The 26,642-nt window shown below is 48.1% G+C and overlaps 12 protein-coding genes across 12 annotated transcripts; 4 read left to right on the forward strand and 8 right to left on the reverse strand.

Moving 5' to 3' along the window:
* Window positions 1–524: 524 nt before the first annotated feature.
* On the reverse strand, window positions 525–2,033 carry N7516_004284 (bZIP transcription factor; the record flags this gene model as incomplete). Its single annotated transcript, XM_057217004.1, has 4 exons — window positions 1,736–2,033; window positions 1,413–1,629; window positions 868–1,353; window positions 525–808 (listed from the first exon to the last, which is right to left on the reverse strand). Coding segments are annotated over exons 1-4 (1,158 nt in total), but the record flags the coding sequence as incomplete, so codon positions are not given.
* A 1,506-nt stretch (window positions 2,034–3,539) lies between these two features.
* On the forward strand, window positions 3,540–4,846 carry pex19 (putative peroxisomal membrane protein receptor Pex19; the record flags this gene model as incomplete). The annotated part of the gene is made up of 3 exons (XM_057217005.1): window positions 3,540–3,717; window positions 3,803–4,665; window positions 4,736–4,846. The coding sequence occupies 3 exons, from the start codon at window positions 3,540–3,542 to the stop codon at window positions 4,844–4,846; spliced, it is 1,152 nt and encodes a 383-aa protein (XP_057078888.1).
* Window positions 4,847–5,116: 270 nt separating this feature from the next.
* N7516_004286 (uncharacterized protein) lies at window positions 5,117–6,056 on the reverse strand (the record flags this gene model as incomplete). The annotated part of the gene is made up of 3 exons (XM_057217006.1): window positions 5,117–5,331; window positions 5,437–5,738; window positions 5,803–6,056. 3 exons carry the CDS (start codon window positions 6,054–6,056, stop codon window positions 5,117–5,119), a joined length of 771 nt encoding a protein of 256 aa, XP_057078889.1.
* A 386-nt stretch (window positions 6,057–6,442) lies between these two features.
* Window positions 6,443–7,473, reverse strand: N7516_004287 (uncharacterized protein; the record flags this gene model as incomplete). Its single annotated transcript, XM_057217007.1, has 2 exons — window positions 6,443–6,691; window positions 6,748–7,473. The coding sequence occupies 2 exons, from the start codon at window positions 7,471–7,473 to the stop codon at window positions 6,443–6,445; spliced, it is 975 nt and encodes a 324-aa protein (XP_057078890.1).
* Window positions 7,474–9,559: 2,086 nt separating this feature from the next.
* Window positions 9,560–10,366, reverse strand: midA (putative cell wall protein; the record flags this gene model as incomplete). Its single annotated transcript, XM_057217008.1, has 1 exon — window positions 9,560–10,366. One exon carries the CDS (start codon window positions 10,364–10,366, stop codon window positions 9,560–9,562), a length of 807 nt encoding a protein of 268 aa, XP_057078891.1.
* A 1,832-nt stretch (window positions 10,367–12,198) lies between these two features.
* On the forward strand, window positions 12,199–12,815 carry N7516_004289 (uncharacterized protein; the record flags this gene model as incomplete). The annotated part of the gene is given in 3 exon segments (XM_057217009.1): window positions 12,199–12,317; window positions 12,382–12,711; window positions 12,725–12,815. The coding sequence occupies 3 exon segments, from the start codon at window positions 12,199–12,201 to the stop codon at window positions 12,813–12,815; spliced, it is 540 nt and encodes a 179-aa protein (XP_057078892.1).
* Window positions 12,816–13,382: 567 nt separating this feature from the next.
* Window positions 13,383–13,830, reverse strand: N7516_004290 (uncharacterized protein; the record flags this gene model as incomplete). The annotated part of the gene is made up of 4 exons (XM_057217010.1): window positions 13,383–13,465; window positions 13,520–13,634; window positions 13,698–13,715; window positions 13,798–13,830. 4 exons carry the CDS (start codon window positions 13,828–13,830, stop codon window positions 13,383–13,385), a joined length of 249 nt encoding a protein of 82 aa, XP_057078893.1.
* Window positions 13,831–14,219: 389 nt separating this feature from the next.
* On the forward strand, window positions 14,220–16,183 carry N7516_004291 (Zn(II)2Cys6 transcription factor; the record flags this gene model as incomplete). The annotated part of the gene is made up of 4 exons (XM_057217011.1): window positions 14,220–14,754; window positions 14,808–15,321; window positions 15,372–15,718; window positions 15,768–16,183. 4 exons carry the CDS (start codon window positions 14,220–14,222, stop codon window positions 16,181–16,183), a joined length of 1,812 nt encoding a protein of 603 aa, XP_057078894.1.
* A 1,124-nt stretch (window positions 16,184–17,307) lies between these two features.
* Window positions 17,308–19,835, reverse strand: N7516_004292 (PDPK1 family serine/threonine-protein kinase; the record flags this gene model as incomplete). Its single annotated transcript, XM_057217012.1, has 2 exons — window positions 17,308–17,658; window positions 17,715–19,835. The coding sequence occupies 2 exons, from the start codon at window positions 19,833–19,835 to the stop codon at window positions 17,308–17,310; spliced, it is 2,472 nt and encodes an 823-aa protein (XP_057078895.1).
* Window positions 19,836–20,517: 682 nt separating this feature from the next.
* N7516_004293 (uncharacterized protein) lies at window positions 20,518–21,331 on the forward strand (the record flags this gene model as incomplete). The annotated part of the gene is made up of 2 exons (XM_057217013.1): window positions 20,518–20,992; window positions 21,054–21,331. The coding sequence occupies 2 exons, from the start codon at window positions 20,518–20,520 to the stop codon at window positions 21,329–21,331; spliced, it is 753 nt and encodes a 250-aa protein (XP_057078896.1).
* Window positions 21,332–22,859: 1,528 nt separating this feature from the next.
* Window positions 22,860–24,725, reverse strand: N7516_004294 (protoporphyrinogen/coproporphyrinogen oxidase; the record flags this gene model as incomplete). Its single annotated transcript, XM_057217014.1, has 5 exons — window positions 22,860–23,867; window positions 23,924–24,274; window positions 24,327–24,407; window positions 24,518–24,587; window positions 24,643–24,725. 5 exons carry the CDS (start codon window positions 24,723–24,725, stop codon window positions 22,860–22,862), a joined length of 1,593 nt encoding a protein of 530 aa, XP_057078897.1.
* A 1,462-nt stretch (window positions 24,726–26,187) lies between these two features.
* On the reverse strand, window positions 26,188–26,417 carry N7516_004295 (uncharacterized protein; the record flags this gene model as incomplete). Its single annotated transcript, XM_057217015.1, is given in 2 exon segments — window positions 26,188–26,343; window positions 26,355–26,417. The coding sequence occupies 2 exon segments, from the start codon at window positions 26,415–26,417 to the stop codon at window positions 26,188–26,190; spliced, it is 219 nt and encodes a 72-aa protein (XP_057078898.1).
* Window positions 26,418–26,642: the final 225 nt, after the last annotated feature.

The raw sequence follows: 26,642 nt of genomic DNA on the forward strand, positions 1-26,642 counted from the left end.
CGATAAAACTAACAACCCTAGTAATTATTCGTAGTATACATAGTCATAACGGTAACAATAATCTCTCTCAAACGACGGAAAATAAACCCGGAACGCAACCAACTTCCTCCGCCAAGATAATATCTTCCACGTACTGGTAGATGAGTATAACTAGAGCCTTCACTGTGGGAAAAGCGGAGATGGAGAGTTAGTTTCTAGGGTTAGAGGGCTAGGAAGTAATAGTATCATTGATTCTAGTTGTGGAATTTCGGGTTTAACAGATAAAAACATATGCAGATGCAGGCTAAATTTGCTAATGGCCGTGATGAGAAGATTCGATTCATATACAATATGTAATATAATATACCTCTGAAGAAAACCACAAGAGAACGTTGGTATCAAAACCCTCGCAACGCCGGGGAATGCTCAAATCAAACTTTTAGGAAGAGATGATCATTTGCCACATAAGATGGACAGATATATGAATATAAAACAAGAGAAAAGGAGAAAGAAAAATAAAAGATGCAGTAGACAAATTTTAGGACGCCGTTCATTGCCTCGAGTTGTTGTGCTCGTAGTTGAACGGCGTGGGGGAAGTGCATGCTAGCGCTTAACCCGAATGGATCTGTATCCAGCATCGGCTCGTATTGACCAAGCAGCTGATTTGCATTGCCGAAATCGCTGGGCGTGCCCTCGCCTGGTGGTTGGTTGAAACCGGACATATTGTGGGAGCCTGAGGCGACAGACTGTGGGTTGAATCCAGGGACATATGATGTTGAGCCGTCGTGGTCTTCGTCGACCATATCGGCCTGGGCATCGTACTCTTGCTCTGCTTGAGGGGTCAGCTGGGGAAGAACTTGTAATAAAAGAAGTCAAAGATAAGCTTACCGAGTTGGTCGTAGTGTTTCTGGAATGGAGAGGGATAGTAAGCAGCCGCTGCGACCCGCGCACCGCGAGGACCCATAGCTCCCGCACCACGGGATTGGGGTTTCGAATCTGACGGCTCGGTCTGCGGCATGCTGATTGCCGGCGGCGAAGTCTGACTGAAGCTTCGGGGTTGGGGGAGGAGTTGGGGCCGCCCGGCCTCCACAGGTGACATGGCGCCCTGGAAGCCGAAGCCGGGGGACTTGGCGTGCGAGGGCGAGGAAACGTGGGACGTCGGGGTTGCTTGGAACTGCGGCGACGGGATGCCGTATGCACCTTCCCGCTGCGACATGCCGAACGTCTCGGGCTTCGAGGCGATGCCTGCGGGGTGTCGTTGGTTGGAGCGGGCGCCAACCGCGCTAGGCGCTGACTTTGGGGGCATAGGGTTTGCCTTGGGAGGAGCGCCCGGCGCCCCTGTTTTCAGGCGAAGTTCGGCCTGTACATCGATGCCTGGTGAGGGTTGGGGGATTAGTTGAGGTTTGGACCAGAGGTTCGGGTAGGGACCTTACCTTTTTCAAGGAGAATCCGCTCCAGCAGGGAGTTCTTATATCGCAACATTAGACATTCATCGGCGGCACTGCGATGACTCTGCTGCAGACTCTGTAGAGATTCCTCATTGCGCTTGATGGTGGTCTCTAGCTGACGGATGTACTCCGTCCTGCGTTCTCGGAAGGCCGCCTGGGCCTGCCTGTTGCGCTGCTTTCGTTCTTCGGAGGTGGCATATATCTGAAGGGGTTAGTATACAATGTAACCTTGAGGAAAGATAACGACATAGGACAGTGACACAAAGAAATTGCGGGGCCCCAGATTTGAAAAAAAAGATGTTACGTACAGGTTTTCTGCCTCCTTTCCTCTTCTGAGTCTGGGCGGCATCCTGAGTCAAAGGTTCGGCTTCTGGATCTGGTGTTGACACGGTGGAACTGATGGAACCATCAGGACCAGGTTCATGTTTAGGCACGATTGAATCCATGGCCATATCGGTATGGTCAACCATTGAGACCATTATATAATCTAATTCAATAAATTCAAGCCTGTAGGCGGCCCTCCGCACACGGAACAGACACAGCCAGTTTTCCCCGCGTTGCCGGACCTGCTGGCCGGCAAAAAAAAAAAAAGAGAGGGAAAAAAAAAAAAAAAAAAAAAAAAAAAGGATAAAAAGGATAAAAGGAGATAGGAAGACACAGGCGCGCGGCTAAGTCTAAGTCGGAAGGGACGTGCGAGATAGAGGGAGTTCAAGTTGTGACATAAAAGAAAAGCGAATTATGAGAAAGAAAGAGTCAGAGGAATTGAGATAAAAAGAGAAAAAAAAAATTAAAAAAAATAAGTGTAAACGTGTAAAACCTATTGACTAAAAAAGAAAAAAGAAAAAGAAAAAGAAAAAAAAAAAGTCTGCCCGGTCAGGAGGGGCTCGCGTACCTGCCCAGCTTGAACTCTTTTGACTTTTTTATTTTTTTCCCTTTTCCCTTCTTTTCTTCTTTTGGTTTACTGGTTCTTCGGGTTCCACGTTTTAGTTGAATGGCCTTATCCTTTTCGAGAATCCACAAAGGATTTGTGGGGGTGACTGTTTCAGAACTAGTAATGTTCAATGTTCAATGGTTATAACCTTGTATGTTATAATGTTCGAGAGACCTCCGTACTACAAGTAACAAGTAACTCGTAACTCGTAATTTGTAATTCTCAACTTGCAGCAAGTGTAAAGCTGAAAAGTTGTCCGCGGAGAAGATGTCATACGCAAAGCCGTATAGCCGATACCGGTCACCTAACAGATCATCCCATTTTTGTCCATATGGACCCTACTAGTACCCCGTACTCCGTATTCCGTACAGGTAACAGGTATTGACCATAATTGGATCTTCGGCGTCCTCCGCCCTATTCTGATACCACATGACCCCATAGCCCTGACCCATTGGGGCACCTGGAAGCGAATCACGCGCTACTCTCGACGGCCCCCTCGGAGACACCAATGAAGGATCATCGTGGGATGACGCCCCTTCCCCGGACTTACAAGGAATGCATTGCAGATGCAGATTTTTCTCGCATGGAACAACCTGGTTGAGATTATGCGGGGGGGTATTATGCCAAGAATTTAGTGACCACAACTTCATCTGGTCTGGACTTATGATCTCATATCCTGGTGTTGAAGGTGCGGAGTAGATTGTTTTGTCGGTGAACGATTTGGAGCTAGATCTTATACAGCATATGTATGTTTGTATGTTGTATATTTGGACTTGCTGGATCTCATCAGGAGATGTCGGTACTTTTGTATTCCTTGCCCGCATCAGCCAAGTCAATCTCGATTTAGACACCGTGCCCGTGGGGGCGAATATGGATAACCTCGAGGGTTAATAACTACTTTGACTTTTGAATCAATATCTTCATTTTTATCTTCACTTTCTATATGTTGTAAATTATTATATACAATATAGTCCTACACATATTGTAGTAACTACTATGTAGTTCCTACTAGACCTAGGCAAAATGTAAACCCTCGGCGATCGGCACTTCCCCCACCAAAACATCCGTCACATGTCAACTTCATCTCCAGACTTTCTTTTTACCTCCAAAAAATTAACCTTCATCCCGACCGGGCAGTATTTTCAATTGAGAACCAGACTTGCTTATTCTTGTCGCTCAATATGGCTACCCCCTTGCCGACCGAGGAGCGCCACGAAGAGGCTCCCACCGTGGTCGCACCAACTACACAGGAATCTCAGCCGCCAAATGCTGACACCGCGCCAGCACCAGCACCAGCACAGTCGCAGAAAGCAGCTGCAGATGATGACGACGAAGACTCGGACTTCGATGAGCTAGATGGTATCACATACCCGCCTCTCTTCCTTACCCCTCCCCCTCCCCCTCACATCCCTCCACGCGGAATGATTCACACTCACACCTACAGACGTCCTCGACGACTTCAACAAACCCAAACCATCCCCTCCCGCAAACCCGCCCGCACCCTCTGCCACAACCCTGGATCCTTCGACAGGGGTTGCACCCCCAGACTTCGACGAAGATGCCTTCCTTAAGCAACTCGAACAAGACATGGCAAACATGATGGGACCAGGCGGGGGCGCCAATAGCAGCTCAGACCCCAACCTCCACGCAACTGTTGACCAAGGCGCCGATGTATTCGCAAAGCAGCTCGAAGAGAGCGGGATCCCACCAGGCGATTTCCTCAAACAGCTGCTTGCCGACGTGATGGCCGAGGAGGGCGGTTCTGGATCCGGAGCTTCAGCAGAAAATCTAGCAGCAGCCGCTGCCGCGGCAGGCATCTCTGCTCCTAGCACTCAGGATTCCTCTAGTACGCCTGCTGCAGGCGCAGGCGCAGAGCAACCGGCCGACTCCTTCAACGACGCCATCAAGCGCACAATGGGTCGCATGAAAGAAAGCGGTGATAAAGCTACCGCAGCAGCAAGTAATGAAGATGATATCTCGGAGGATATGCTGGCGCAGTTGCTCAAGGCTGTTGAGGCGGGGGCATCGGGTGCTGGTGAAGATGGGGATCTGTCGAAGATGTTCATGGGTATGATGGAGCAGCTGTCTAATAAGGAGATGCTGTATGAGCCGATGAAAGAGTTGGATGTCAAGTTCGGTCCGTGGATTGAGAAGAATAAGGGCAATGGCAAGGTTTCGGCTGAGGATATGGAGCGGTTTGAGACGCAGGCGCGGGTTGTTAAGCAGATTGTGGGGAAGTTCGAGGAGAAGGGATTCTCGGATGACGATCCCAAGTGTCGGGAGTATGTGTGGGAGAGGATGCAGGAGGTGAGTTGCTACTTTTGCATTTGGATCGACAGATCTTGTTTCGAGGTTCATTTACTGACTATGTCTCTAGATGCAAGCGGCTGGAAGCCCGCCTGAGGAACTCGTTTCGAATCCCCTCATGGAAGACCTGGGAGGTATGGCGGCTGGTGCTAGCGGGGTGCCTGATTGCCCGCAGCAGTGATATGATCCTGAAATTGTATTATTGAAGCTTGAAAGGAAGATATCGTCTCGATGCCGAGGCTTGCTTGTTTATTTTGCCATTCATACACCGTCCGTCTCTGTATTCTACATATGCGCAACCCGCGTCCATATACCCTTATTTACTTGATGTATATATCCGGATTCCCATCTCGCCCAACCCAGGTGGAATCAAAAACACCAACACAATGCAATGCCTCGCAAAAAGGAAGAAGAAAAAAAAATCAACACTCAACCCGTGGGCCTAGCCTGCTCACGACATATCCATATCCTGAGACTCACACGGAGCTCCCGGAGGCTCCGACAGTCCCATGAATATATCATCATAATCATCATCACTAAAGAGAACACCGGGCCCATTAGACCGTAAATCCCCAACTCTCGCAGGAACCCCAGACTGCGTCTCCCTAAGCGCCATCTCCATAGCCTCCTCCTGTGATATAAACTCATCAAGCGCATCGGCGTCATCTACAAAAGCCGCAAAGTCAGCAATGCAACACACACATATCCACAACCTATCCCAAAGGAATTTTCTTTTCTTTTTTTTTTAAAAAAAAAAAAAAAAAAACATACCAGGAAGCATATCATCCTCATCCCCCTCAAACCCACCAACAACACCTTCCCCATCCCGCGCCATACTCTCCTCCCACCGTCTCCGATCAGCAAGATGCTCCATCCGCATCATCTGCTCCCCGCGCGCCTCAAATCGTCCATCGTCACGCTCATGCCGCACGCGATTAAGAAACATCTTACGCGTTTTCGAGCGCGCTAGACCCGCCGCTCCCTGTAGCGGGTTTGCGATTGTAGAAGCGTAGCGCGCTTCGTATTTTGGCTTTGCGCGGGTTGGTGAGGTGGGCGAGGCGGGGGGTTTGTGGCTGGATGGAGAAGGGATTTGAGGAGTTTGGGGTTAGGGTTGGGGTTGTTGATGCTGAGGCGGACGCGTTGAATTGCATTGGGATCGGGGAATGGTGGTTGCTTGTGTGTCGGGCGATTGGTTCGGTTTGGATGTTGAAGATTGGTGGCGGGTTACTGAATGGATTCGGTGCGGTGCTTTGCGACGCGCTTTGTATGCTATGCGTTGGGGACATGTTCCATAGGGGTGGTGTCGTGGTGTGTTTGCTTAGTGGCGAGGGACGAGTTGGGGAGTAGTGGGGTTTGCGAAAGGGAGTTTGGGGGGATTGTGTTGCGAACATTGTGAAGTGGATGGTTATGGAGGCGATGGAGGTGATGGAGTTGGGTTTGGCGTATCCGTGGTTCGGATGCGGAAGTCGGTTGCGTCAATCTTGGGTTTGGGGTTTGGGGTTTGGTGATTTCGGGGTTATTTTAGGGCTTTGATATTAAGAATGATATTAAGAGTAAGGTAGTTCTTACTCCGTAGAGGTCTGATGGAGAGATAACGTCCCTGATGAGATAGTCGCGCTAATTTAGCGTGTTCTTCCCCCTTGCATTGTATTGCATGTGGCGCGGAGTACCACTAGACTAGTGGTAGATACATACTGATATTCCAACATCCAATTGTTAACATCACTTAGTACTCTTTCCAATTTGGCTATTTCAAACAGTCCATCCAATATAATATCTACAACAACGCAAAGATCCCAGCTAGTGTTGCAATTCCAGCAGCAAACCCACTTGCCCTAACAACCACCGCAGTATTTTCACTCCCATCTTCATCATCACTGGGATTATCTTCAGTGACAACTTTCAGACATGTTAACTGAGAAGCGGGTTGGTTGACAAGACTGCTGTTGCCCTTCCTAGCGAACACAGTGAGAACGGGTGTGATCTTATAGGCCTCATCAAAGATAGCCTGTGCTGAGTAGTTTTTCTACAGAGTATACATTAACGACAGCTTATGTTAAACATGAACGAAAGTCCACTTACCAGAGTAGTGACACTCGCAATCTCAACCAACTGATCAGACTTGGGCTGAATAGGCCAACAGTCCGAGGAATTCTTAACCGCATTGAGATCATCGAGCGACTTAACAGTGAAATTCCCAAGGTTGCTACCTGTACCCGCAAATCCATCACACTCATCGAAAGAAACTTTCTCCAATTCTCGCCCTAGCGTCGTGCAGACATTTCCATCAGCCTCTTCAGCTAAGTTCGTTGCCCTCTCCGTAAGCCTTTCGATGCATGTTTTGTCAACGACATCGGAACAGGTACCGCTTGCAGCGCGGATATCAGTTCCATTTCGATTGCCCTCTAGTTCTGACCCGTCAAATGTCTTGGACGGGGCATCGTGGAAGACAACAACACAGCCGGACAAATCTGTGGTCTCTATGTCCGAGGGTGTACCGAGGTAGTAGAATGAGTTGAAAGGACGTGTGGCCTTGTCATTGTCCTTTCCAGCCAGTGCAGCAGACACATTTACACCCTTTACGAGAGAGAACCCCTCAAGAGACGAGGGGACTTCGGGGATGCGGGATAGTCCGATTCCAAGGAAGGTATTGTCTCCCACTGTGCAGCGGTCATCCGAACCTTGTTTGGGACATGAGACCTCGTTGCAGCCTACAAGGCTGGAGGAGAGTTCTCCATCTTCTGCTAGGGTGGAGGAAACGAGTAGAGAAAGGGCAAGGGCGAGTGTGGATGGTTTGAGTTGGATCATTGTTTTTGTTGTATAAAAGTGAACTGGATATTATCTTATTTAGGGATCAGGATGATTTTAGGAAAACTTCTGCATCCCACACCAGTTTGGGGGCTTATACGCTTCTTTATACCAACTTATAACTTATGCCCTTCCAAGTGAACATAAGTTGACAGTTAGGCACCTCAGTGACATCATTTCTGTTGGTTCACTTTGTGCATGCTTGGCTGATTGGGGGCGTTTCTTCTTAGAGACTTCCAACTCATCATTTGTTTGCTTGGCTAGTTGGGGGGCGATAATTCTAAGAGGCCATATCCTGTTGCGGTTTCGGCGGATTTCTTGGCAGCTGAGGCGCTGGTCTCTTGGCGCTCTTTCCAGAGCCTCAATAAACCTTGGAAAAACCTCATGACAGGGCTGACTGCGGGAGATGAGGTAGTACGATGTATGCACTCCATGGGAATCGATTCATGATATTTACAGAATGGGCTTGGATGATCCGGGTACACATTCATGTGATGTAGATAGTCGATGCTCACACTACAACTAAATAGGAAGTTCCTACTGGTTTTGCTTCTTGGTCCAAGCCCTCCTCGGTTGATGGGGCTAGTGAGCTAAATGTACATTGCTTTTAATTGGCAGTGATCCTCTTAATACGTCTATGTACGTCTATGGGGCCTGATGTCGCCCATGCTGGAGAGGCTGCCTCCTATGATATAGGTGCTAAGGTCCTCTACGCGTTCTACACGGAGGGTGGACAGACGGACTGCTTTGACTTTGACTCCCAGACCGTTCTCATCAGTACAGCAACATGTGCTGCTACTGGGGATACTAGTAGCCATGTAAGCGTTAGTGGTTGGCGCTTAGCAAGCACCGAATGTACTTGTTGTGAGGCCAGTTATGATGGCATATATGTGTAACGGCATTTACCTTCGGTTGATAATTTGATGGTTTATATCTCTATATCTTATTCTTTGTCTTTCTTTGCTCCTATTTCCCCTTTCCATGTTGGCGGCATCTTCTGATTTCCCTCTAATCATATCTGATCTACATAGTCTTCTAAACGTCCAACTCAAAAAGTTTTGGAACTCCCATATTAAGCCAAAGAAAGTTTCAGTCATCTTGAAATCTGACTGTTGTCAGATAAGCAAGTATTAGTTTGGACCAGGATCTAATCTACTAAATCCAGACAACCATGAGACACATAAATGATCTGAACTCCTTGATATACATATGAGCTACTTATCTATGGATATCCTGACGCCAGGGTTTACCATTTAACACAAACTTAGAGCTCGCAAAGGCATATATAAGGAAAGGTGACATAGCTCTTAGTGGATGAAGAACATTCGATATTGTCTAGCCCATTTTATAAATCTATTATCATTGTGATATGAGCCCGGTGCAGACCTGGAAAAAAGCTGTATCATCTTAAAAGTCTATACAAAATCTATACAAAGAATCAAGTTGATTGAAAATACTATACTTTCCATCTCGAGGGCTGGGGTGTATATCACATGTGGATACGGATCGAGATCGGATGTCGATCTTAGTCTAGATCGATGTACCATAGTTTGCTCGCATATAAAGTTTGAATACTGTGGATTCATTTGCCTTGAATTACATACATACTGATCAAGATAAAAGGTACCGTTGCAGCACGCATCTATCAACACTATACAATCTTGACGGCTGATGCTGCAAAAGGTAAAAGAATAGAACATTGGTCAAGGCACAATGGAGTTCGCCACAGGAGAACACTGAGCGCTTAGATACGGGGAATCAAAGATAGATAACGGGCATAACTGGGAGGTGGTGCCGCAATTTTTGTCAGTCGTGCAGGGATCGAGAGTCGCGTTCTCGGACAAAAAAAAAGGAATGTGGTGGTTGCCGGATAAAAAAAAACGCTCAAATGAATGCACAGATATTCAGTCTATAATGAACGGAGAGGGTGGGTGTGAAAACACCCGAAAAGATGCAGAAAAAAAAGCATTTGCAACCGAAGAAAAACGCAACTGTGAGCTCGCATACCCTGTCCATAGCGCCTGAGAAAAGCATGAAGATCGTACAAGATTTACACTTCGACGAGTGCCAAGTCAACGCAGTACGTTTAGAAGTTAGATGCCGCGTTGACAGGACCAGGGTTGTGATACTGGTCTAGTGTGTTCTTGAAGGGAGTGTTGCCAGATGGGCTGGGGGCCTTCTCACGGGGACCGGAGCCGACAGCAGTGCCGCCCATCAGATCGTCCTCATCGCCGTATTGTCCGTTGCGCTTCTTCTGGATTCTCCAGAAAACCAAGCCCAGAGCACCGATGATGATGGCACCGCCGACACCCACCACGACACCGATGATGATCTTCTTGTCCGAAGTAGATACACCGCTAGAGCCAGAGCTCTTGTCACCGTTAAGAGAAGGGGAGCCGGTTCCGCCAACGGGGGTGGAGGTGGTGGTCATCACGTTGGCGACGGTGGATCCATCGCTGGTCGCGTATGAGGTGACGGTCTTGATGACCGGGGTCTGGGTGGTAGTAGTACTCTGGGACGAGGTGGTACTCTCGCTATCGGGACTTGTCGCAGAGGTGGGTTCAGTGGTCGAAGTGGTCGAAGGGACGGTAGGCTCCGGAGTGGAGGAGGGCTCTGCTGAGGTGGTAGGCTCGGTGGTAGGCTCAGTGGTGGTAGGCTCGGCAGAGGTGGAAGATTCCGAGGTGGTAGGAGACTTGGATGTGGTAGTTGGTTCCGGAGTAGTCTCTTCAGGGGTTGTGGAGGATGAAGTCGTCGATGTGGTTTCAGGCGCTTCGGAAGTGGAGGACGAAGTGGTCTGAGGAGGTGTGATATCCTTGGAGACACCAGCACTCTGAGCTGCGACCGCAGTCAACAGCAGAGCCTGGATGAAAATCGAGAGGCTGGAAAGACGCATATTTGTGATAACGAACGTTCAGTACGGAGTACAAAAGTAACGAAAGAATTTGACCCGAAGTCAAGAGATGTGATAAAGAAGAATAAGCAAGGGAAATGAAAAAGGAGTCCAAGCGAATGTGTTGTTTGATCCGAACTTTGGAATCCACTAGTCCTAATTAGATCCCGCTAGTCTCAGGTTGAATCCACGCGCTAATGCATCTGCTGCTCTGATTGGCTGGTGGTTCAATAGAAAAACACGTTAAAACTGGGTCACCTGAACGTTTGACCCAATTGGGCAAGAACTGGACCAATTGGGCTAACGAGTTGTTTTATTTTAGTCTTTAAGTTTGGAGTTTTTCTGATGTTGGATGTTGTAAAATGATGGAGATACCGAGTACAACATAGAAAGGGACACCTTATAACAGAATACAGTCAGTTAATAAGTGATTATAATGACCAACACCTACAACATATATAACCCTAGAGATCAAGACACGAAAAACTCTGAACATGTGGGCTAAACATGTGTGTCAACGTACCCCTCGCTTCCGGCTCCATATTTAGCACATCTCCCATGATCTGCTTCTGATCTTCCCTCTTATTGTATGACATCTTGCATAAATACTACCCAGCTGTTACCACAAGTCGCCTAATGAATGGTTGATATCTTCTTATAAAATACCTGGCCTGCAGGGATTTCTGTGTTGTGTCATGTAGCACTAATCCTTCGGGTACCTGGATGCCCCCCCTTTGACTCCTTAGTTTCATAAAAAAGCCGACATAGCCGGAGTTGACCTGAAATTCGGATCCTTTCGGCCCTAGCCCCAATCGGTCCATGTGGCGTGTCGCTGACAGCCTGCATTTCGGGGTTCCCGCCTCTTCTGGAACCTGAGGGTCTGCTTACCTGTTGTTCAGGTCGAGAAGATGTCATGTGAAGACCTTGAGAAGATTCAATATTGACATTGACCTCTCCTCGATATTGTTTCTCTTTTAATCTTGCCCTTCGCCTTTTCTTCTATAGGAATAAAATTGCACATCTCCCGGGAACTATCCTAACATATGAGCGGCTTTGTTTTGATCCCCGTTCTGACAGGTATCAATAGTCAGGTTAATCTCAACGTTACCCATCGACAGCATAGATATGAGGCGAACGTAGAGAGTAAAGTGAAATTAGTTCGATGGACTACTGATACCTACGAGAGGAATATTTCCCTTATTTCACAGTCCAACCGGGGCGATCTGTCTCGCTTCCCTAATATCCGTCACATCCACCTACATCTTCTCCACATCTATATAGCTCTAATGTTAATCGAGATCAACACAATGGAAGCGGAGCATCTACTTCTGGAACTTCTATTATAGCCTGTATAAATAGAAAGTTTAGCAGAGACCTTATATTTGGATCTTGCTTTGTGGTCAAAACAAGTGGAAGCTTTGATTCCTCGCAGAAAGTGACAAAGGGCAGATCTCCCATAATAGCCATTCAATGAGGTAGAAATAAGGGACTTTGTATGCTTCGAAGCCAATGACTTCTTTATCTCATTTGCTCGGAAATTGAAAAATAGACTAATCTCGTCCTTTGTTTTTCAGTTTTACTCCTCAGCAGCTCTGAATATAAAAATATTCAACTTCCTGTCTAGCATTTCAACTTAGCTTCAACAACAACCTTGCATACAGCTTTCTTAATACCCAGCTGGATTCAGCATATCTACGGCATATTCAGCGGCCCCCATTCAGCATCTAGCGCTTCCAGCATCTTCAAAATTCAACACACGCGATCCCAGTCCACTCCACGCCCAGTTTACCCGATCAACCCTTCGACAACCAAGTTCCACCACCTCAAGCCTTACAATGGCCGAGACACGCTCTTCTCCCGAGGTCATCGCAGCCTCGATTCCTACCCTCGATGTTCGATGCGAAAAGAAGTTCGAGTATTACGATGTCTCACAAATCACACATATTGTCGTCCAGTAAGTACCACTCCAAATGATGTGCATTCAACCTAAGTTCGTAATGAATACTAACGTGAACTAGTCTGTCTGATAAGGTAATCAGGAACCTCAAGAACATCACGAATTCCGATGCTGATCCCTCCTCTGAGGAGGATTGTTCGCATCTCATTGGAAAGATGCTCTCCGTGACGTTCTTCGGCAACGAAAACCAGCTGGAATGGCTAGATACCGAGCGCGTCGGTAAACGCAGGTTTGTTGCTTTCACCAACACCGAAAAGAAAGAGAAGGGGGCTCAGAGTCTAAGCCCGATGGGCGGAAAGTTGCAGGTGGTCGAGGTCATGTTCATGCGGACTAGCCCCCCGGGATACACAAAAAATCTTTTGGAGACCCGCCAGAGCAACAGTCCTCCAGCGTGTTCAGATTAGAGTGTATGATTTGGTTGAGATGGTCCGGGTGCATGTTATGAGAGCCCGGTCGAACGTGGTTCCCCGGAAGAAGGGTCCGGCTTCATCATGATCGGTTTTCTTTGTTATTCGGGAGTCAGGTAAGACTAGTAAAGATGGTTCGAAGTGATAGAGTTAATAGAAATTGTGCTTCGCGGTTTTTATCCTGCAGCAATGTAAAGACGATTCAGAGGAAATTGATATCAAATCTGAAATGGTAGATCAATATTTGTAACTGCAGTATCTGGGAGGTACTTTTCTACCTGAATAGGTTGACTTAATAGATAGAGAACTTTTAGGGAATAACCCCTGTTTTGTTTCCCTTCCCAGCTTTGAGAACAATCTTGAAACTCAATATATATGCCCCAGTTATTGAATCCCAGCCAGACTGTATATATTAACAGCTGGGAATAGTAGAAGGGACAAGTCAATGATTCAAATCAAGTTCACTCTCCGGATGAAACAAGGGATGCATTTCAGGGAGTGCGATAGTGCATCCCACTGTATACCCAGTGCCGATATAAGCGCCAAAATGATCATAAAAAGCAATAGTCCAGATTTGCGAAAGGGGGTAAAAGCATATACTATGTGTCATATTCAAGGTGGGTATCATCGGTTTCCTTATCAAACAAGCAGGGTATTAAAATTTGTTCCGCGGGTTTCCCTTCATCTGGTCCTTCAGCTCTTCCTTGAAATGATTAAGGAATTTCCTGTACTCGAAATCTAACAAGAACAGGTCAGACACAGCATTTCACCAAATATTGGTACCAAGCATACCTTGTCCCTCCAGTTTGGTGCCTCCCTGCTCCTCCGGAGGCACCCCGTACCTGATATGTTGAACTTTCTGGTGAACTCGGCCCACCATGCGATGAAAGATCGGACTTCGAAGGAGCTGTGTAGATGATATTAGAATGCAAGCGCAAGCACAAAACCTATCATTGTTGAAGCAACGTACTCGAACGGTGAGCCAGACCTAAGAAGGAACGATGTTAGTAAAGACCGGAGTGGCAAACTGCGAACTGCGAACTGCGAACTGCGAATACAAAAACACTAACCTCCATACTTCGGAGCAAGAGATGCAAAACCATCTTGCAATTCTTCTAATATTCCACCATGGGATTCCAAGTTGCTGATATGGAAAAGCAAGTTGAAGGTTAACGAAGAAACCTGGACAGCTCTGGGAGTCTCGATCATCAGAAGACTTTCTTAGTCATCCTCCCCGCCGGCCCCGCGGGCGAAGCTTTCCTGAATCATCCCAAGAACGGTGAGCATGACGGATTCACAACTTGTTTTTCTAATATTTCTCGACAGAGTCACTTATTAAACGACTAGAAATGGTCGTGTGGCTTTGTCAACATCCTGCCTCCGAATCCTGACCATAACCGATGATGGCGAGTGGCGCTGAACAAACTTCACAAGTGGCTCAGTTCTTCGCTATCCAGTTAAGAAACTACGTTTCTCCCACAACACCCAGAGAATGACCAAAGGTTGTTATACCTGCCGACGACGTCGCATCATATGCGACAATGGCAAGCCCACCTGTCGGAAGTGTCGAGATGCGGGGAAAGAATGTCTGGGGTACCAGAAACCGCTTGTTTGGGTCAAGGGTGGAGTGGCTAGTCGAGGAAAGATGATGGGCCGCAGCTTTGATGATGTGGAAGTATCACCTAGCAAGCCAAAGCGCCAGCCAGATACCGGGACGTATGATTCGACTCCGGCGAGCAGCGGATTCAACTTTTTCTCTATCGCGGAATCCCCATCCGATGCCGAATCACACAGCTCTGGGAATCAACCTAGTCCGGAGACCGATGGATGGGTTTTCGAGGTGGAGAATTCAACACTGGGGGGAGAAATTGCGCAGTTTGGGGTCAATCCAACCGAGGAACAGGATACCGCAGTTGTTCATGTTCCTCGAAGTACTCCTCCTGCCGACTATACTCCAGCCCCATGGGGACTGGTAGATCCACTGCTCAAAGATCTCAGCCAGTTCTCAAGGTACTACATACATCACTGTGAGACTTCCCGAATGCATTATCCGCGGCTCCGCTGACAATTAACTTGTAAGACAATCAATATATGGTTAACGACTTCGCCCTTTACTCTCAACACAAAAATCCGTTCCGAGATCTTACTGCGCTAGTCAATCATTCACCTGTTCTCGCTAGCAGCATCGCTGCTCTTGGAGCTCTTCATTTCTCCCTTGTATCGGAATCGGACTCGTCTGTCGAACCATGGTCATCAGGCAATCTCTCGATGTCAGCAGAGGATATTGAAGATATTGTGGCACCGGCAAGTTCTCGAAAACCCACTTCGCAGGCATATCATCATTTCTTGGAGTACAAACAGCGCGCCCTTCGCCAATTGTCTATGGATATCCACAACCCGACGATGCAACATGACGGCAGGACCTTAGCTGCCATCATATTGCTTGCCTTTTTAGACATATTTGAGTCCGGCAGCGGGGCTTGGAGTTACCATATCGAGGGCGCGAAGAAGCTTCTCAAGGCCCGACCTGAAAATGGCCCGGGACAAGGAATCCTCGACGACCTGGACGCTTTTGCCCTTGACGGGTGTTTAATGTAAGAGTCGGGTCTCTGCTTATAACGTAAAGTTCTGGCTGACCATACAGAATGGAAATCATGGGATCAACTCTAGCTCGCCCAGGCGCACTCTCGAAGCCCTTCTACTCCTCATCCATGGGCCCAGAGATCCTCAAACGTCTTGAAGAAAATTCTTGGGTCGGATGTCCCGCCTATCTCCTAGAAATAATTTTCTTCATCCACGCCCTCTGGTACCCAGACTCCGAAGTCGCCGCTATAACACCCCAACCAGCAGCGCTGCCAACCCCAATCCAACCCGGCCAGCCCCTGACTCTAGACTCATTCGCAAGCCTCCTCCAAGGAATCCGCAACTTCGACCCAATAGCCTGGAGCCAGGAAATGCAAAATGTCTTCTTCGTCCCAAATCTAACGTACCGTCTCGCACTCGCAACCTCCTACCAAGACGCCGTCTACCTCTACACCAGCCGGGTCCTCTCACGCGCCAGAGAAGGCTTCTCACCCCCCCTGGGCAGACGCCAGTCTGCCGCTCGATCACCGACTCATCACCACAAACCTCATAACGCAAATTTGCCTCATCCCCAATTCGGACCCGCACTTCAAATGCCTCATCTGGCCCACCTTCATCGCTGGCGCGGAATGTCGTCCTTCGCAACGGGGTCTTATCCTTGAAAAACTCTGCTCGCTCTATGAGGCCCTGACGAGTGTTAATGTCCGCAATGCTGCATGGGTTTTGCGTCTCATGTGGCAGAAACAGGATCTCAAACGCCGTGAGCGTCAGAATGTTTCTAATGACCAGGGCTATGATAATAATGATGCCGATCTTGAGTTTGACTGGATTGAGGAGCTGGATCATACCCGCCTCGACTGGTTGTTCATTTAATTTGGGGGAAACAATGGACATATATACGGATGTTCAGCCTGGATGGGTCTCTTGCTTTTACGATTCATGTCTACTTGTATCTACTTACACATATATACCTGTCAATTAGTACATTATTTAAGATCACTTTGCTTGGGATACGCAGTATTTCATCATGAATCTCAAAATATATATGGATTGTAGAGAGACGGTAGAATAATAATTTGTGAATAGGAAAATCGGGTATATCATTTCTCGGCCTAGGGCAGAAGAAGAGCAACAAAAAGAAAGAAGCCGGACGAAAGTGTATACCAAGGTGAGAGGCAAGTGATGGAATTCCAAGAGGAATGAAGTGAGAAGAAGCAAATCTCAATGCAAATGAGATTAGACCAAGATGTCACTGCAAGGAAGCGAGGAAGACAATAGACGCAATGAGAAAGATGATGATATCAAAGTAAGGAAAGTATTCTTTTGTCCGAATTCCCCCTTGAAGACATAATGAGATATAAGAGAAAGAGGAGGGAAGTGAGAGGACGCGGGCGCATGGGCCTTGATTTCATGTTTTTCAAGGATAATAAAGACGAGCCAGCCTCAATAGCCTCAATAAATCCTGATGACTTACCAAGAATAGGGAGGGACCTTGGGGACAAAGAAGTGAAAAGAGTCAAATGAAAAAAAGTCTCGAAGTTGCAATGCTTCAGGCCAAATCAGGGATATATAACAGCGGACGACATAGCAAACGACAAGAAGAAAATCGGTATTCTGAAATAGGCAGCCAGGCAATGAAAGAACAAAGTATGCGCTCCCTTCCAAATCTAAATGCAAGAAACATGTTTCCCCAAGAACACAAACAAACAGAATAACACGCTTGTCACTGGAATATGCAAAAGGTAAGATAACCGATATGCTGCGATGGCTTCCCATCTTTGTAAGATGCCCGTGATGGGAAAAAAAAGAGAAAAAAAAGCAAGAGAGCTGGGGAGACAGGTGGACGCAGTGGTCCGTGTTCAAACGATGAGATGATGAGGTGCGAGGTAAGGTAGTAGGTAGTATAGGAAAGTCGGTTTAATACCAACAACTCCAAAAGGCAATTTAGCACTGACATATAGATGGATCGCAAGATCCGTAGTTCGTATTCAATGTCACTAGAACACCGCAGCAAGACCATTCTTCGAATGACGCTTGCTGAATCGTTTCCTTCCTTTCGTTGACTCAGTGTCACCGGTCTGCTGTTTCACTAGGTGATTCCGACTCGATGATGGTGGGCCTCTATCATCGCTCTGCATGTCAGAGGAGCGGTCTAGTGTATTGGCGGGACTAGGGAAACCAGAGGAAAGGTCACGGAATGCATCGTCGGGGAAGCCGGCACTTTGTTGCTGTGAAGCCATCTCCCGGGACCTGTCTAATGCGTCGAGCCATTCTTGTACTTGGACCGCTGTGGCACCGATGTTGCTTGATGATGGCTTGGGATCCTCGAAAACGTAATGTTTCTCCCTCTGTGGGGTTTCGTTAGATGGGGTCCCTTTGACAGATAAAATGATGAACTACATACCGTGTCCACGATCCAGGATGAAACTCCTTTGGAATCCGTCGTACTTCTGTAGCTTGTCCCCGGAGCAAGCAGGGGAATCTCAAGCTTGATCTTCTTATCACTACCACCGGACGCGGCCAGAATGACCCGCCCGGATGATGTGACCATCACCAACCGCTGTCGTTTCTTTGTGGCAGTTCCTGAGAAGAAACGAGAGAATTTCCTGGGTGCCTCAAACTCGCCACTGCTGTTCTTGGACGTCGGGCTGTGCGAAGCAGCGGAAGACAGAACAACCAAATTACCCAATTTCAAAATCCGCTCGTTCGTTTTGCTTAGTACTGGCGACCATTCAATATCGAGCTGACTCGGCGGGGGTAGCTCGGTTACCACTCGTGGAAGGTGGCGGGAACTGGCATTTGGTGCGCTCATGGGGGCAGTGGAGACAACTGGAGATTGACTCTCCCCATTGTTACTGTCATTGAGCTTGATGGGGTCGCGCGCGGGGGGTACATAGGCCTTCAAGCGGGGTGCCTTCTGTTGCCATAGATCTGAGCCCCATGTGATACCTTCAAAGAATTCATGATTTTTGATGTGCTCGATCTGAAGACGCCGAGCAGGTTCTAGGACGAGCAGACGTTCGACAAGATCACGCGCAACAGTAGGAAATCCAATTGGGAACTCGTAATCGAGTGCCACAATTTTCTGGAAAGTCTGATACTCGTTTCCAGCCTTGAACGGTGGCCGACCGGCCAAGAGCTGGTATATAATGCAGCCAAAAGCCCAAAGATCACTGGCCTTGCATGCATTTTTGTCGGTCAGCAGCTCGGGGCTGACATACTCCGCAGTGCCGACAAAAGAGCTCGCCCGCTCTTCCTGTGTAAGCTCGGCTGAGTCAAGAGGAAGAATGCCACTCGAACTGGGATCAGCTCGTGGAGTCTTGAGAATCTTTGCCGTCCCAAAATCAGTGATCTTGACATGCATCCCGCTGTCAAGTAACACATTTTCCGGCTTCAGATCTCGGTGTATAACGCCGCGCTTGTGCATATAGTCTATCGTGTCAAGGATCTGGGCGCTGTAGAATCTTGTACACTCTTCGTCAAATGTGGTCATCCGTTTGAGAACACCGAGCAGTTCTCCTCCTTTGCACAAGTCTAGCACGAAATATAGCGACTGCTCATCCTGGAAGGTGTAATATAGCCGGACAATACCCGGGTGGTCGGTCAGGCGGTTGAGTGTATCCTTCTCAATGTTCACGTATTTAACTTTCCTCTCCTTGATAATGTGTCGTTTGTCAAGGATCTTAATAGCGTATTCCTTCAAAGTCTGTCGGTCCGTTGCAAACACGACCGTACTGTAGGAGCCTTCACCGAGAGTATTCCCAAACGAAAAGTCTCGAACTCCCTTCTTGATATAGCGAGAGACAGTTTGACCATTGGCGTCGACCTCCTGTCTCACAGAGACCGCGGCGCCACGGTCTTGCCAATCCTCACTACTCGCCATTGGGCCGTTTTCTGCCATATAGGACGTTCGCGGCATCTGAGACGCGCCACCATTTCTTGCTTGTGCTCGAGATGACTGACGCATCACCGCCGGGCCGTTGCCCGGGATCTGCGTGGTCCGGTAGGATCGGTCGCTGTGGGAGTTGTCGCGCGCCAGAACACCGGCATGTAATGCCGACGATCCTCCTCGTGTGTCTAACCGCGCCTGAGACGAAGATTGGGATGAAGCCCCGGAATCGGTTCGAATTCGATATGTGTTATCACGGGGGAGGATCGACGTTGCTGAGCCATTCAAGTATACGGAGGAAAGGGGTCGGTTGGGGTTCGGAGGTGTTGAGAGGGGTGGAGTCGAGTACGGTTGGTATGTGCCTGATTGCAACGGTGCTGGTACCTCGGGGGAGGCTCGAGGGAATGAAGTCTGACGATCGTCTGTCATGGGGACTTCGATAGGTGCAGGAGGAAAGGTAGAGGGGTGTTCGTCAGGTGCGGGATTTTGTTGTGTTGATACCGAACCGGCCGGCCGTCCGAACGGACTGGAGCCTGTTGACCCAGCGGTCGCATCCTCCGTTGGAAGGGGCGAATCGTCTGGATTGGCTATCCGAAGCCCTCCCAGAGCCTGGGATAGGCTGAGATCCCCGTTCATGGCGGAGATTTTGTGATTTGGCCGCGACCGGATATGTGCCGGAGGGCTTAAGGGGAAGGAAGGCCGAGAGGTCAACGAAAGAGAGGCTATCGGAAATGCAGCGGATGCATAATCCGAGGAAGAGTTGGGGGAAACAGAGGTGTATGTGTGTTGAGAGAGAGTCGACGTTGGAGAGAGAGGGGGGGAAGGATCAACAGGAGGCTCCGTAGAAATTGGGTCTAGTGTCGAGGGGCTGAGCCTGACTTTTGACTATTAATATTTCCTCTAGAGACATTTCCTGAATACTTACAAAGAGAGAGAGAGAGAGAGATTCAGAGTACCGAAAGAGACATGTAGGTTATTTTAATCCTTTTGGGGTGGTGAGATGCAATGGACATATTTGATTTGTCCAGTTTCGAGTGTACGGGATAGATTGGACATGTTTACACTATTTATATTCGGGTTTACTGCTTTACTGCTTTAGTGATTTAGTGATTTACTGACTGATTTACAGCATTTACAGCATTTACTATTTCATAGAGACCAAGGATTATTCGATATTCCCATAATCCTGGTTGAGGTTTCTTAATTTGTGAAGATACGCGACTTCCTCCCCAAACACCTCTTAAGACACGATGTTTCTATATACGGGACCTCCCAGGGCTCTCTGTGCAACTGAGAATAATTCATCCCTGAAAAAAACATGATCAGACGGCCCCCAACCATCATCACCCTGGAGGAAAATGATGTTGAATCTCACCTCCAGCGGATCTATATCCGTCATACTCTGACTGTCGAATTCGAGCGCCTGCACCTAGACGACGAGAACTGTGATGGAATGACCAACCCATCCCCCAGCTCCTGTGTCTCTTCGGAATCTGATGTGGACCTTGATACCATAGGTCTGAGTCAAGAAGGATCTCCGTGCTTTGAGCCTATCTCTCCAAAAGACAGGAGCTATGCTTTTACAGACGCAATTCCACACACTACCGTGACGAAGTCCTGCCTCAAATCCCCAATCCCAACCCAACAGTCCTCGTTACAATTGAAAATTTCCACTGGAATACACTCGCAAGTAGACCGGTCTGTTGACCCACCGCGACTGAAGGTGAAATTTGCTCTTTCACCGCAGGAACTTGAACTCCATAGCGGTAAGGCCCCGCTTGAAGAAGAAACAGGTAAGCCATACTCACAAAATCGAAACATTCGTCTCCATCTAATAGTCCAATCCCCCGACAGGTCGAGATCGTCGCGAAGAAAACCACCGACCAAGCCACACAGATGCTATATATAATACACCCATGTCCATTGACTCGCCAGCTTCGACGCCGCAGGTTTCATTCTTGTCGTGTGGTGTGTCGTCAAGCCCGGCCACCGCAAGCGTCCCACCCCGGGACCTAACCCTAGCGTCCACTATGTCTTACGAGGCAGTCTTGGCCGAGGGGTCAGTCTCGCCTGCTAGCGCGGTCAATAGTGTTACCGAGGACCGTGGCTCTCACAACAATATCGTCATCTAAGAGCGATATCAAGATATCGTGGGTGCTTGAAACTGGTGACTTTATTCTATTCTAGCGGTTTGGCCTCTTCGAGCCCACCATAAGCTATCCCAGCGGGGGTCTGTTTTTTTATTGATATCAGTGGCTTTTCAAAGGCATTGACCCAGTCGACTCTAATTTTATATATTTATGGTATGATGTTTCTCGCCCCAAGACCCCGTGATCGACGAAACGGGGAATGGAAGTATACAATAATATTCAATCCTCCAATATAAGATATTGAACCATCCTCACGCATAAGCGGTTCTAGATCAACATGCCTCAAGAAAGAAAGGTTAAAAATAACCCCTCGAAGCATTGGTCCAGACTACAATGTCTCACGTTAAAATGCAAAAGGGATCTAGAATGTCAGTAAACAATACATATCTGAAACAACGATATCGGTAACCCAAATCTATCAATAGTTCAGTGGAGAAGAACCGCAAACCTGGCTGCCTCCAGATCTGACGCGGCCCCGGCAGTGCCTTTTTCGCCATTGAACACATCTGACCGTGAGGATAACTGAAATCCGCAGCCTACGTCACTCTGCATTGCTTACATGGCTTACGGAGTACGGAGTACTCGGACATTTCTTTTTTTTTTTTCTTTTTCTTGCCTTGCATACCATTTAGACTGTACATATTCGATTCTCGATAAGACTGGTTTACGTTTGACCTGCGTTCTCTGTGCGGATCCACTGCGCCACCGCGTAGAATAACCTTGAATGTCTTGTGTTCCGGAATATTTCCGAGTGTGGTTCATGGCGCCGAGAGGGTGTTTGCCGGTAGATTGATCAATGTTGAATCCAGGGGTCTGTAATCCAGGGGGGTTTGGAGGGACATGGTTCGCATAGAGAGGCTCTTGCAGTGTGTGTGGGTTAGTGATTGTCTGATTGGTGATCTGTGTTGTGGCGAGTGTAACTCGAGGGAGCCAATGGTATTGGTGGAGTGTCAAGGTTGGATGGGGAAATGCCACGAAACACTCTGTCCATATAGGGCGAGATCTACTTGGTTTGGATATTTCCAAGGTTGTCCTTCGAATGTCTTGACCGGATTTTTAGAATTTCGGGCGAGGGGCACGATTCACATGAAACAAGCCACGTGCTTCATATTACTTTCTGAGAAGGCAAGCCGTGGAGTACAACATACATTTTGGAAAAGGAAGAGGTTCATCGATCAATTGAATGATTAAAAAATGAGCAATCGCACATATCAAGGCAATCTAATAAAGTGCACCAAAAGCAAGTCCCGGCTCACGGCTAATGGAAGGAGGAAATAGGTAGATGGATAGGGTGAAGAGGGTTGGATGGTGTTAAGTAACAAGATGAAACGCCAACAAAGATCGATCGTCTTCCAGATGCCGCTTCAAATGCTCTCACGTGTATAGTTTTTCCTTGACGGTATGAGCTCGTTTCAATTGTGTAAAAAAAAATGGAGAGGTTAAAAAAAAAGAATCCTTCACTTCTAACAAGAATGGTGGGATAAATTAAAAAGAAATAAGGGGGAATTATCTACTGCTTCTTGGCGAAAGCCTGGGCACCATCGACCAAGCGACGCTCGGTGTTCTGGCGACCGTTGACAAAGTCGGGGTAGTTGAGGGTCAACTCAACGGCACCGTTGACAATGTTGTCAACAGCCTCGACACCGAGCATGAAGGAGTGGTCCTGGTTACCGACCTCGTAGCGCCAGCTACCGAAGCGGCCACGGGACCAGATACCCTTCTCCTGGAGCTTGGGGAGAATCTGGGTGAGGGCACCCTCACGCTCCAGGGTGGGGGTGGGGTAACCGTGGTCGAAGCGGCGGTGGTAGGTGGAGACAATCTCATCACCGGGCTGGAGCATCTGGGTGTTGACGAGACCCTGGATAGATTCGGCAAGGAGGGTCTCGTTGTTGACGGCCTTCATGGAAGATTCTGAAACCTCCAACATGACGGACCAGTAGGGACCGTCCTGAGCCTCGGTGCTCTTAGGCTTGGAGCCGTCAGCGAGCTGAAGGGTAGGCAGCTTCTTGGAGGCCTCGGGCTGGTTGTTGGGGGAGTAGTTAGAGAAGATGGTGGCACGGTAGAATGGGCAGTCATCCTCGGGGAAGTACAGCCAGCACTTGTCGCCGATGCGGTCGGGACGGGCGCCACGGATACCAACACCGATAACGTGGGTGGTGGAGTAGAAGAGCTGCTTGGTGAGGGGCATGAGCTCAGTGTCGTTCATAGCCTCGGCGAGGTAGTCGACGGCCATGGTGGAGACTAGCTTTCCGTAACCAATGGTGGTGCCATCCACGAGGGTGACAGTCTTGTTGTAGGCGTTGACCTTCTCGACCTTGTTGTTGGGGCCGTAGCGGGTGTTCTCCTTGGGGATAGTGTTGGCAACAGCAATCCAGATACCACCAGTACCATCGCGGGCGGGGAAACGGAAGGTAGCGTTGGGACCCCAGTTACCGGCGGTCTTGTTGAGGATAACGTTGGTGGTCACGGCCTTGACGTTGGGGGCAGCGACACGCTCACCGAGCCAAGCGCATTGCATCTAGACATAATGGATCAGCATTGGTTCAGTTTCGGGGTGGAAGAAGTCAAACTTACCTTGGTGGTGGGAACGGCCCAGACCTTGTAGTTGTAGGGTCTCATGAAGAGGTCGGCAATACCAGTACCCATCATGCGAACGATCCACTCATCGAAATCCTTAGGCTTGGTGTTGGAGACGCGGGCCTCGAGAGCAGCATCAATCATGCCGTCAATGCACTTCACCTGCTCCTCCTTGGGCAGCATGGAGATGTTGTTTTGGAAGGGGTAGGGAACCCATTGCTCCTGGCAGCGAACGTAGGAGATACGCTCGTGGGTGTACCAATCCTCCTCCTTAGGGAGGGCCTCGTCGATGCAGTCATCGAAGTACTTGTAGTGGGAGAAGATAACGTGACCGCCGACATCGTACAGCTGTGAATCGAGTTAGCGGTGTGGACACAATTGAGACCAAGTCGCAACTTACGAAACCTTCGGGGGTAACATCAGTGGAAGCCAAACCACCGGGGGTCTCGTTTGAGTCGATAATCATCCATGAGGGGCCATTCTGTATACTCAATTAGTTTTTTTTTGTTCCGGGATACCCCTCCCCCTTTTTTTTTGTTTACATGTGCCCCTCTCCGACACAGTAAACATTTGGGGACAGATGTGACTTACGATCTGGTTCAAACGCTTGGCGGCACCCAAACCAGTTGGGCCAGCACCAATGACGAGAACGTCAACAGAACTGCAAACCAATTGTTAGAGATGATGGTTATCTGAACAGATGAGCTAGTCCTTACATATCGGGGTGGGTCATTCTGCCTTGTAAGAGGTCCTGAAAGCTGGGGACTCGTTTGAATGTCTTGCGGGCGACGTTCAGCATAGAAGCACAGCTGCAGGAATCTGCAGAATATTAAGAGGGGAATGGAGGGATAATAAAGGGCAAGGAAGCGGAGGAACCAAAGAAGAAGGGGAAGTGGGAGGACAACGTGACCAGCCAAGCTAAGGGTATCTAGACGCACCTGGTTCTGTGGGTTAAACGGATCCGGTGGGGACGACGTGCCTGTTTCAGCTTTACTGATTCGTATTGATATTGGTTTATGGGATTGGATTTTATTGGGGTTTATTGGGGGTTTAATTTCCTTAATTTCCTTAATTTTATTTATTTTCGTTCTCAAACTATCGAGTACAACATACGGAGTAACAAACTAATGTTGTAGGTCCTCCTATCACATTGACAAGCTCAATTACAATCACAATTAAACAATAAATAATGTACTCAGGGGGAGGCAGTGCTTCAGAGCTCAATCTTAAGAAAGTAGTCCGTGGTTCTTTGTATGGAATATGGAGTAAAAGAACGCGTAAGGCAATCTCATCTCATCACACCGTAATCCTAGTCAAAAATTAACATATCACATTCAAGCGTAAAGCCGTTATTGGTTTTGAGCTTATCATGATACCTCCAAAAGCAGGGACCTCGAGTGCATGAAATGTGCATTCACCTTTCGCATGCGGATAAGTTGAGATTAGAATTCCCTTAGCGGGTATTGGATAACATTCAAGGTCTCCCCCTCTGGAATGCCCGTTATCATATCAATCCCAATCTCGGAACATTATTCTAGAAGAAGGAAAAACAGGGAAAAAAGGGGCAATATGGATAGGGGCAATCATTGAATCTCGATCCAATGTGGTCAGGCTAAAAACGCCACCGATGTAGGCATTGGCATATTGTTGGCTATGGTTAAATTAGTACGCAATGGTGTTTCGGTAGTTTGTATGGACCTCCATCAAAGGTGATTTTGGCACAAATGAGCCTAATTCCTACTTGTTAGAGATCATGATTCAAGTTTCATCTACATCGACTTCCCCCCATGTATACCGCCGTTGTTGTACGATATATACCACTTGTGCATCGTACATATAGTGTACATGTGTATCACATGCATCAAATAGTCAATTTAATAGGGCAACCCCAAAGGAAAATACCTTGAATCCCACCGGAGCTATATCCGCAGGGTTGATCATCTCATCTGGCGGTCTCAAGGAAAGAACGGGATTTGCGAAACTTCAGTGCATTGGCATCTGGTTCCACTGATTGTCACTCCCAAGAGAGTAATACAGCGAGGATCTCTTCGCACAACCAACCGATCTTGCCCTTGATCAACCCCCTCTTGAGAGAAAACTTCTCGAATGGCAAGAGAACACTACCAAATGTCTATAGCCTCTTGAAACACCAACTCCCATTAATACTCAAAGCTTAGGGGTCTTCTCCCCCTCCCCCCACCACCACTGGTCCAAGCACATTGTACTTGTGGGGGGCTGGAAGGTCCCCTGATTGCGTCAGGTCAGGCGTCGCCTTCAGAGGACGGATCGCCGCATTCTCCACCCGTAAGGGACCGGATGGACCAGAGGGTCACTGAACGCGGGTTCTGGTGGGCCTTGGCTAACAGCTGCTTGCGTAATGCCCTACTATTAATTTGGATCTGCGCTGCTTCGGTCTTCTATTTCAAACCAGTTGGATTAGGACATTCCAATAATCCAGCCCTAGGTAGATGCTCTCGTCAATATCAGACATACCTAGATAGATATTTATATATATGTGTTTTAAGATTGAACTATGATTGAAATTAAGGATAAGAGTGTTGATTAGAGACGGTGGATCCATGACCAGGTTGATGTTATTGGTGAATTAAGGCAAAAAGGGGAGACTTCCAAGGCTGTCGCCACGAGCAAACCCATGGACGTTTTGGCCAGCCTCTCAAATTAGATTTAAGAGCTAGTAAAGTACAAAATGGTATTG

The sequence above is a fragment of the Penicillium verrucosum genome (assembly GCF_028828655.1).
Source record: "Penicillium verrucosum strain IBT 35672 chromosome Unknown utg000001l_segment0_segment0, whole genome shotgun sequence".
Lineage (NCBI taxonomy): Eukaryota > Fungi > Ascomycota > Eurotiomycetes > Eurotiales > Aspergillaceae > Penicillium > Penicillium verrucosum.